Source organism: Orycteropus afer, unplaced genomic scaffold, assembly GCF_000298275.1.
Source record: "Orycteropus afer afer isolate SDZICR_OR568_19922 unplaced genomic scaffold, OryAfe1.0 scaffold01056, whole genome shotgun sequence".
NCBI lineage: Eukaryota > Metazoa > Chordata > Mammalia > Tubulidentata > Orycteropodidae > Orycteropus > Orycteropus afer.
Window position 1 is genome coordinate 131701 of NW_006922643.1, and position 9115 is coordinate 140815.

At 49.4% G+C, this 9115-nt stretch overlaps 1 protein-coding gene and 2 non-coding genes across 3 annotated transcripts in view; all 3 read left to right on the top strand.

Moving 5' to 3' along the window:
- The window catches only part of TBRG4 (transforming growth factor beta regulator 4), a 16212-nt gene extending 7649 nt beyond the window's left edge, over positions 1-8563 (top strand). Inside the window, exons 2-10 of the mRNA XM_007958632.2 lie at positions 1957-2280; positions 3396-3567; positions 3856-4013; positions 4766-4876; positions 6094-6238; positions 6601-6846; positions 7225-7336; positions 7470-7584; positions 8462-8563. Coding sequence (XP_007956823.2) covers positions 1957-2280; positions 3396-3567; positions 3856-4013; positions 4766-4876; positions 6094-6238; positions 6601-6846; positions 7225-7336; positions 7470-7584; positions 8462-8563 — 1485 coding nt within the window. The remainder of the gene's footprint in view (positions 1-1956; positions 2281-3395; positions 3568-3855; positions 4014-4765; positions 4877-6093; positions 6239-6600; positions 6847-7224; positions 7337-7469; positions 7585-8461) is intronic.
- On the top strand, positions 3075-3205 carry LOC122151998. The gene has a single exon (XR_006164366.1). It is a non-coding gene; the product is annotated as a small nucleolar RNA SNORA5 (small nucleolar RNA).
- Positions 3615-3749, top strand: LOC122151997. The gene has a single exon (XR_006164365.1). It is a non-coding gene; the product is annotated as a small nucleolar RNA SNORA5 (small nucleolar RNA).
- Positions 8564-9115: the final 552 nt, after the last annotated feature.

Consider the following 9115-nt stretch of genomic DNA (forward strand, 5'->3'; position numbering starts at 1 on the left):
CAAATTCTTCTGCTAGTTGGGGTTTAGTCTACTTCTGTATCCTTCCCTTCAAGGCTCAGCAGTCCAAGATTATCTTCTGTGTCTGTGTCAATTGGTTTCCCTTTTCTTTGTTGAAGAGGATCTGTACAGTCCTTCTGCCTAGTCCGCCATCTTGCCGGAACTCCTAGAGTGGTCTTATACCATAGGTGCTCAAGTATTAAAACCCACATGTCCTGTAAGTATAGATTATAAAGTCAGTGTAGTGGGACATGGTCAGGTTTTGTTTCTGCTCTTTAATAAGGTAGGGTAATATGGAAAATATCATAACTCATGATGTTAAAATATGTTAAATTCCATACATCTCACCTTCCTCCACAACCCTTAAAAAACTTTAGCATTTGTTGGTTTTGTGTGTTATTTCAGTCACCCTTGCAGCACAGTTCAGAGATGCAAAAGCCAAGACTGAGAAGTTGAGAGATTTAACACCACCAGTAGTGGCAGAATTAAGGGACTTAACATAGTATGACAGCCAGTACTTGATCTCAGATGTTTTGATTACAACTGATGTCTATTTACTCTGTATTATCTCCCATATGGGCAGAATCTGGGCCATAAGGCTCCTGTAGTAGCTATTGCCATCATGGATCTATATTTCTTTGAGGCCTGGAAACAGTTCCTGCAGGTACCAGCAGAGTCACCATTGCCTTAGAAACTAAGGTAGAGCCAGAGTTGGGGTAGTGGGGGGGACTGTCTTGCAAAGAGTAAGACTAGGCACTAGTTTTAGATTGCCTGAGTGCAGATTCTGGTTCTGCCACCTACTCTGAGACTTGGGGAAAATTACTTTGGTAAACCTTTGTTTCTGTCTATGTGAAGTGGGGATGAAATTCCATCATAGATGTTGGTGTGTAAGTGTTAGAAGAATGTCTAGCATCTAGTAAGAGCCCATTTAGAAGTGATGGTGAGGACAGCAGCAGGCAGCCAGCCAGCTTGCTGATACCCAAGATGGCTGGAAGTTTGATAGTAGAAGATCTTTTTAGCCCACTGCTATTTGACATACTGAAGGGCTTTTCTGCCAGTATTCAAGCATACTGGCAGAGTGACCTCTGCATCCTTTGGCCAGTAATCTGTGGGTTTGCTTTGTGGCACACCCGATAGAAGGAGTATTAGCTGTAGTATGCTTGATCCCTGGACTTGTTCTACTTTCTGCTTTAATGTTGCATTCTGGAGAAACCTCACATTGCCAGAAATTGTGTTATGATTGTTTTGTTGCAGAGAAAGAGCTTCTCAGACAAAATAACCAAGTTATTTTCCTGAAGAAAAGTTAAAAATTTTTCACTGTCCTTGCAAGAAAAGTAATAAATTTGATGATAAACTGACTTAAAAAGCCTCACTGCTTCCTTATGTAGCGCTCAATTTACACTCCTACAAGCTTCTTTTCTCTGACCTTTGGTCCTGAGGCTACAGTAGTGTTTGCAGCGCAGATCTATTAGTGCAAGGTAAACAGAAGTGAATAGTATAGCCCTGCCCATGGCTCCCTGTCTGTCGTGTGCCTCTTTTGACACAGTCCACATCATAGAGATTGTGGTCTCTGTTTAATCAGTCACATTAGGTCAAATTCATGATTGGAAAGTGTAAAATTTCTCTTCTCATTCAGAGTTCTTGGTTGTATACAATAGCAAATGACTTTGTTCAACTTGAGCAGAAATATGATTTATTTTAGAGTCTGTAGGACCTGGCTTGAAAAGCCCAAAGAAGGGCTTTTCTCACCACAGAGCAGCCTGATAGGGGGGCTCCTGTGTGAGAAGTGCCTGTGTTAAAGTTACAGAACAGAGGAGGTCTTTCTTCTCTGGTCAGTCTTAATATCTATGAGGTAGGGTCAAAGAGGCAGTATCCAGCAAACTTTGCCCACTGTGTGAAAAAGTAGTATCACATATGGTTATGAATTTGACCCTTATTCTATATCGTTTTCCTGTCTAGATAACTTCCATCTGGCATGGGACCCTCGTGAAACTGCTCCGGAGTCTCTATGCACTGGCACTCCCTAAGACCTCCAAGGAGCTGCTGTCAGTGGAGCAGGAGGTCCGCTGGCGCATGCGGAGGCTCAAGTACAAGCACCTGGCCTTCCTGGCTGAGTCGAGCACTGCCTTTATGCAGGAGCGAGACTCACAGGAGCTTTTGGCAGAGCTGCTTATGCACCTGGAGAGACGCTGGGCCGAAATTGAAGATGGCCGCACAGTAGTGGCCATGATGATGAAAATGGGCCATCTCTCAGAGCCACTGATGAACCGTTTAGAAGACAAGGTACTGGGCTATAAAGCAAGTGGAGCCCACCTTGTCATCCCCCACCATAAGCTCTGGAACTTGTTTCCCTGGGTGACAAGCCTCTGGGGAAGGGAATGTGGGTCTGAGTTTGCCATGTCCACTGGGCAGGAGCTGAGGTCTGAGGCCTAGAAACACTGTCCACACAGGTACTAGTAGAGTCATCCTTGTTTAGTAACTAAGCTTGAGGGTGCTGATCTTCTCTCTGGAGGACTGTGCTGTGAGGGAAGGATCAAGGGCTGCAGGCAGTAGTAGGGATAACCTCCATCATCTGCCTGCTTACTCCTCCATGGTCCTTAAGGAGCATTGGTGGACAGAACTTCTGTGGAAACTTTGTTCCCTTTAACCCATGCCAGAGCCTCACCCCAAGCTTATTCCCTGTACGAAACCTATTAGAGAATGGAGTTTGTTTTTCTTTAAAGTCGCTTCATGCATTCACCCAAATTTGGCCCTTTCAGCAACCTTGGGAAATAGGGGTGGCAGGCCACTCCTGAAATAACACAAAAAGTTATTGGTCAGGCCTGAATCTTGAATTCCGGAGCTCTGATAGCCTAGTGCCTAAGGCACTTGACTGTTAACCAGAAGGCTGGCAGTTCAAACCCACTAGCCACTTCTCGGAAGGAAGATTGGGCAACCTACTTCCATGGTGATACCACCTCGGAAAACCAAGGAGGGGTTGCTATGAGTCGGATCGGGCTCTACAGTAATGGGTTCTGGTTAAAACTGTTTCCTAGAGACCATTGTGCCTCTCCATTCTCAGCTTCAGCCCCTATACTTAAATCATATTTATATTTAGTCCCTGATACTGTTGTAGTGAGGGCTGGCTCAGATGGCTGTCACAGTAAGCTCTGTAGTTTATAGTGCTCTGTCATGGGACGACCTGGGGACAAGTTGGCTGCAGCCATTGCTCCAGGTACAGGAACTCCCCGAGATGTGGATAAGAGGCAGACCTTGCACAGACAGGGCCTGTGTTGAGTAAGCTCAGGCCCAGTTGATGTCTCATGGGGACTACACTGGATGGGACCCTTGCCCCCAACTCTTCCCTGATGTCTCAGGCCATCAAGCTGACTCCCTGTGTACATGGCTGTGGTTGACAGTGCCTGGAACTGGTGGAACAGTTTGGTCCTGATGATCTGCGAAAAGTGCTATTGGCTCTAGCAGCACAGAACCGACGGTCGGTGCCCTTGCTGCGGGCCATCTCCTATCACCTGGTCCAGAAACCCTTTACGCTGACGAAAGGCATCCTTATGGACCTGACCTATGCCTATGGTGAGCCATTTATGGGGTGGGGACAGCTCCTGGGCAGACTAATGGCCTGCAGCTGTGTCAAATTCAGTGCCTGCCCCACCCATGGTAGGCACTGGCCCAAAAGGCTGCCATAGAAACACTGTAACTCATGGGCCCTGTTCCTTTCTCCTGGGACTCAGGGATAGATTTTGTTACAAACACCAAGCTTCTAGACCTTGAGAAGAGAGTGGATATGGTAAGAGGGTAGCATAGACTGGTGGGCCTTTTGGTCTCAGTAAGTAAACAGTTGTGGTCTGCTCTGTCCTAAAGGCAAACTCAACTTCCATCAGACCCAGGTGTTCCAGAGACTGGCAGCTGATCTGCTTCCCCACGTGCCCAGCTTGACACCCAGTGAGGTGGCCCGCTGCGCCAAATCCTTGGCCTTTCTCAAGTGGCTTAATCTGCCCCTTTTTGAAGCCTTTGCCCAGGTAAGCTGGGGACTGACATGCTGGCCAAGAGGCCTGGGCTTTGGAGTGATGAGGACACATGAACTCTAAAGGCCTGCTCCATGCCTGACCCACCCCTCTCCATTGTGGGATGAACTAGCTCAGTTGGGTTGGTTTCAGACCACTATTTCAGTTAGAACAAATCTAGTCTGAAAATGCTTACTTATGGCAACACATTTATTTTTTTGTATATTTGAAAAGAGATAGTTGCATTTAGTTGTGAAAAAAGTGTATTTGATAAGTATTTTCTCCATTGTCTTGCTGAACATTATAAACGTATCCCTCTGTCTTTGGGTTGCTGTAACAGTTGACAGCAGCTTTTGGATACTATCTGGGCCTGGGTGTGACAAAACGTCGACATTAAGGAAGTTTCCTTCCTCTCTTCCTCAGAGCAGTCCCTTCTGAAAGTATCTGCTCATGAGAAGTTGCACAGAAAAGGGTGTCTCGCCATCAGTGTGCTGCTGACCATGCTCAGAGGGAGACAGCTCCTAGGTTCTCTCAGAGCAAAGACTAAGTGCTTTTTGGCACCCTTGTCCTTTATGAGCAAATGTTAGTTGGGTGAGTGCAGGTCTGACCTGCAGTCCACTGACTCTCTGTAAGTTACCCTTCTGCCTAGGAGCATGTGCAGCCCAGTGGGAGGGTCCAAGCTCTGATAACCATCCTTGCGACTTGGTGTGGAGCAAAGCCTTGAAGCCATATTCCTTATTCCTTGCCTTCCCTGACTCTGGCCCTAGCACATCCTGAACAAAGCCCAGAATGTTATGCTGCCACATCTGTGCAACGTGGTCCTGGCTTTTGCTCGTCTGAACTTCCATCCAGAACAAGAAGATCGGTTCTTCAACCTGGTATGGTCTCTTGCTTCCCTTTTCACATTCTTTACCTTCCTCCCTGCTAGCTAATAGCTCAGCCCTTCAAGGGAAGCTTGCAGTTAGAGGAGAGAAGAAGAGGCAGAGGGTTCTGGTAGAGGAGCCACAGAGACAAATGCAGGAAAATGAGAAACACCTACTGCAGGGGAGAGCAGGGCCAGAGTTGGCTGGGACCGGGGCATCTGCAGGATTGTTGGGGGCAAAAAGCAGGGTCTTGAGAGCCCCACATGCAGAAATCTGGACATACTGCTATGTGGGTTGAGTAGTCAGGATGGGTGACTCTGCCTGTGAGCAAGCATTAGGCTAGTCAGGATTGGAGTACATTTCTCATTTTAATGCCCTGCTGGAGCTCTGGTGGCATAATGGGTAAGGCATTTGGCTACTAACCAGAAGGTTGGTGGTTCAAACTCACCAGCCGCCTCATGGGAGAAAGATGAGGCAATCTTCTTCTGTGAAGACTTATAGCCTTGGAAACCCAGTGGGGGTCACTATGAGTCAGAATCAACTTGATGGCAGTGGGTTTGGTTTTGTTCTCTAAAACCTTGGTCCGCTTCAGAGACAAGCCAGGAAGATCTCAAGTGGTATATGTGCCCATTAGGGAGGAAGAACACTCTGAAGACTCAGGAGTCATGGGCAAGGTCAAATCATATTTGACCCTAGTGTTCCTTTAGATACCAGATCACAGACCCCAATGGGAGCTTGTCTGGCACAGTTCCTGGGAGCAGTCAGTAGTGGGTGCCAAACCCATGCTGGCTCTATGTCTGCCTGCCTGCAGCTGGCCGGTACTTTTCACTATCTGAGGCTTCTTGCTAAGTTCTGATTCCTCTCAGAGACTGCTAGAAACATGTCTTGCCCTAGGCACTCACTTAGGGGAAGTTACTGATTAAATGGTTTTGTGACTTGGGTCCCTGCTGGGGAGTGGGTAAGAGAAAGCCTAGCTAAATGCTGGCATCAGACAGCACCACCCTGCTGCCTGGATTGTGAAGGGATCCACTGCTCAAGGGGATAGAGAAGGCTTCTTATACCTCCTGCCCTAGGATGTTCCAGACTTGGCTCTAGGTGCCCTTCAGCTAGGGTGTTGCCCCTAGCCCTGTGGCCTCCATATAACCAGTTGTTAGGCAGTGCTGGCTCTTGTCTGCCCAGGGATATTTGTAGACCATTGGTTTCTCCACACACACACCATGTCCTTAACCCAGGTGCACAAGAAGCTGGCATCAGAATTGGAAGGCTTGAGCCCAGCTCTGCAAGTGGATTTGGTATGGTCTCTGTGTGTGCTACAGCAGGTGCAAGAGGCAGAGTTGCGAGCTGTCCTCTGCTCCAAATTCCACACCCAGTTTCTAGGTGAGTTGTGGCCGGGAGGGTGGGGCATATCTGTGAGCTTGAGAACATCACTCCCTGCTCTACCCGCCCCCTTATTGACATGAGCCTTTGCCACAAGAAAGGTGCCATCAGGTTCTGCTGATAGTCAGATGTTGGAGAAGACCAGGGCTCCACCTTGGCATTAATCCCTTCTTCATCCATTCCCTGCAGGTGACCAGTTGACTCTACTTGCTGACTCAGGTCCAGGGTGGAGGATGCAGCTCTTCTCTCACTTGGGGCTTCCTCTACCCCTGCTTCTGGGGTCCTTGAAGGAGCAGTGGCCAGGATGGGCAACTTGAATCTCTGGCAATTTCCCTCCCTTTCACTGTCATTTGGGCCCTTAGGTGAGGAATCTCCAAAGGATCAGCGTGTCTTTCAGAAGCTGCTACACATCAACGCCACTGCCCAGCTGGAGCACCCTGAGTACACAGGCCCCCTCTTACCATCCGTGGCCTTGGGTCCCAGGCCCACAGCCCTTGACAAGAAGGTGACCCCTTTGCAAAAGGAGCTGCAGGAGACCCTGAAGGGTCTGCTGGGGAGTGCTGACAAGGGCTGCTTTGCAGTGGCCACGCAGTATGGCTGGGTTCTGGGTAAGGGCTCCCTGTTGGTTGGTGTGGGGGCTATTCTTCCCAAGACTCCCTGACTGTCCTAGCTCTACAGCTGAGTCTGCTCTCGCCCATGCCCTCCTCTGTAGCAAGGACTGGCTCTAGTTGGCTAGAGCTTCAACCTGGGGCTTCTCCGTTTTTCCTGTCTTGCTACAGACAGCAGGGTAGATGTCGTGAGCTCACTTGTTCTCCTTTCCTGGGCACTCCCAGGCCATGTGACTCTTAGATTCCTACGAATGGTGTACCCTTGAGCACATTGGGTCTCCTGGTCTTTTCTCACCCATGAGCGGGGAGGGCTCTCAGCCCAGCTAGTGTCCAAGGAATGTCACCTAATGGGTTTTCTTCCCAACACCCCTTTGCCAGATGCTGAGGTGCTACTGGACACTGAGGGCCAGTTTCTGACCCTGAGGGACTTTGTTGCTCCTCATCTTGCCCAGCCAGCTGGCAGCCAGGCACTGCCCCCTGGGGCCAAGAGGTAGGTGGCCAGGGACCACTGATTATGTCCCCAGTGAGGGCCATGGCAGCTCTGCAGTTCTTGGGGCACTGCACACTGCTCTCTCCTGAGTAAGTAGGGAGAATAGTCATCAATTCCTTCCTCCTCCTCCTAGGCTGGCTTTCCTGCGGTGGGAATTTCCCAACTTCAGCAGCCGGAGCAAGGACTTGCTGGGTCGTTTCTTCCTGGCTCGGCGCCACATGCTGGCTGCTGGCTTCCTAGTTGTTGATGTAAGTATCTAGACTAGGCAGGGCCTGGGTAAGTACTGACAGCAATAGTGCATATTGAGTACATGCTGAGAAAAGGGACCAGAGGGGACCAACAGATAGCCCGCACCCTAGCCATCCCTGGAACCTGGGTTAACAATCTCCTGTAGCTAGTAGTGGCTGTGCCTTTCTCCTTGACCACTTTCCAGTCTCACTCCCTCCTACCCCAGCCTGAGCTTCGACCATAAGCCAGGCAACCAGATGATGACACTCATGACAGTGCTCAGTCTGGGTGCATTCTGAAGTCTGCCTTCTGAGGTAGGTAGTGTGGAGGGTTCAAGTTTACCTCTTCTGTTTCCATGCCCAGGGCTCTTGGGAAAGGTGAGACCAGCTAGATGCCTGCCATAGGCACCCCTCTGTATGGTCAGCATAGAATTTGTGGCAGTCTGATCCAGGAGTAGAAGGACTACAGAGTTAAGATGTGACTTAAGTCGTCTAGGTCCTAAATAATGTGCTAGGACACTTTGGGTTCATTGCTTCTCTTAATTGGTTGTTCTGGGCCCAGAAGGTTTCTATCACATTTTCAAATAACAGGTTGTTTTTTCTTTAAAAAAAATTAAAAATTAAAAAACCATTCTTGAACCCTGTATAGCTTGCTGACCCCTGGCCTGTGTTCTCTCAAGCCCCTTCTAGCAGTGGCAAAGCTGGGTTCTTTCCCACACAGAGTTCTTGCAGCTCAGTAGTCATCTTCCTTCGGGACTAAGAGGCTAAGGGACATGGCATGCATTCCCCCAGTAAGCACTGATGGGGGGGGGTTGTCAAAGGGAAAGCAGCAGGTGAGCCTCTTGACTGGGCAGGGGGAGAGGGAATCCTAGCCTGCCCTGACCTGTCTTCATACCAGGTTCCTTATTATGAATGGATGGAACTCAAGTCTGAATGGCAAAAAGGTGCCTACCTCAAGGACAAGATGCGCAAAGCTGTAGCAGAGGACCTGGCCAAGTGACTCCATCCCCTCAGCATGGACTTTATCCCCTGGACCTGACTGCTTTCCCTGTGGGGGCCTAGCCATGGGCACTCCTTCCCCACTCCCCTCTCCACCAGCGGGTGTCTTCCTTCAGGCTAAGCCTTCTTTGTGCAGGACCTTGGCCAAAAGCGGGGTAGTGGCCAGCAGCTCTGAGGGGTGGGTTTTTCTCAAAATAGATAATAAATTTTTAATTCTGGTGTTCAGCATCAAGAGACTTCTCAGGAATTGCCAGTCTCCCATTTGTGCTCCCCACCAGTGTGTGCTCTGGAGGGCAGGAAATGGTGTCTGTGGCTGTGTCCTGTGCACTCAGCTCACCCTCTGGCCCCAGCAGCAGAACCTGCTCATGGTAAAGGCTAAGAGCCCTGCAGGGGAAGGGGAAGCACAGGACTTTGGCCTGCCTTTAATGACAGAAAAACTAGGACCCAGACCCAGTCGTCTTCCTGACTCAGTCTGACCTGCCCCACCTGTGTCTGTTTCCCTAGCTTTTTGAAGAACTGTGGGTGGTGACCAATGATAGGAGGGCTGGGTGTT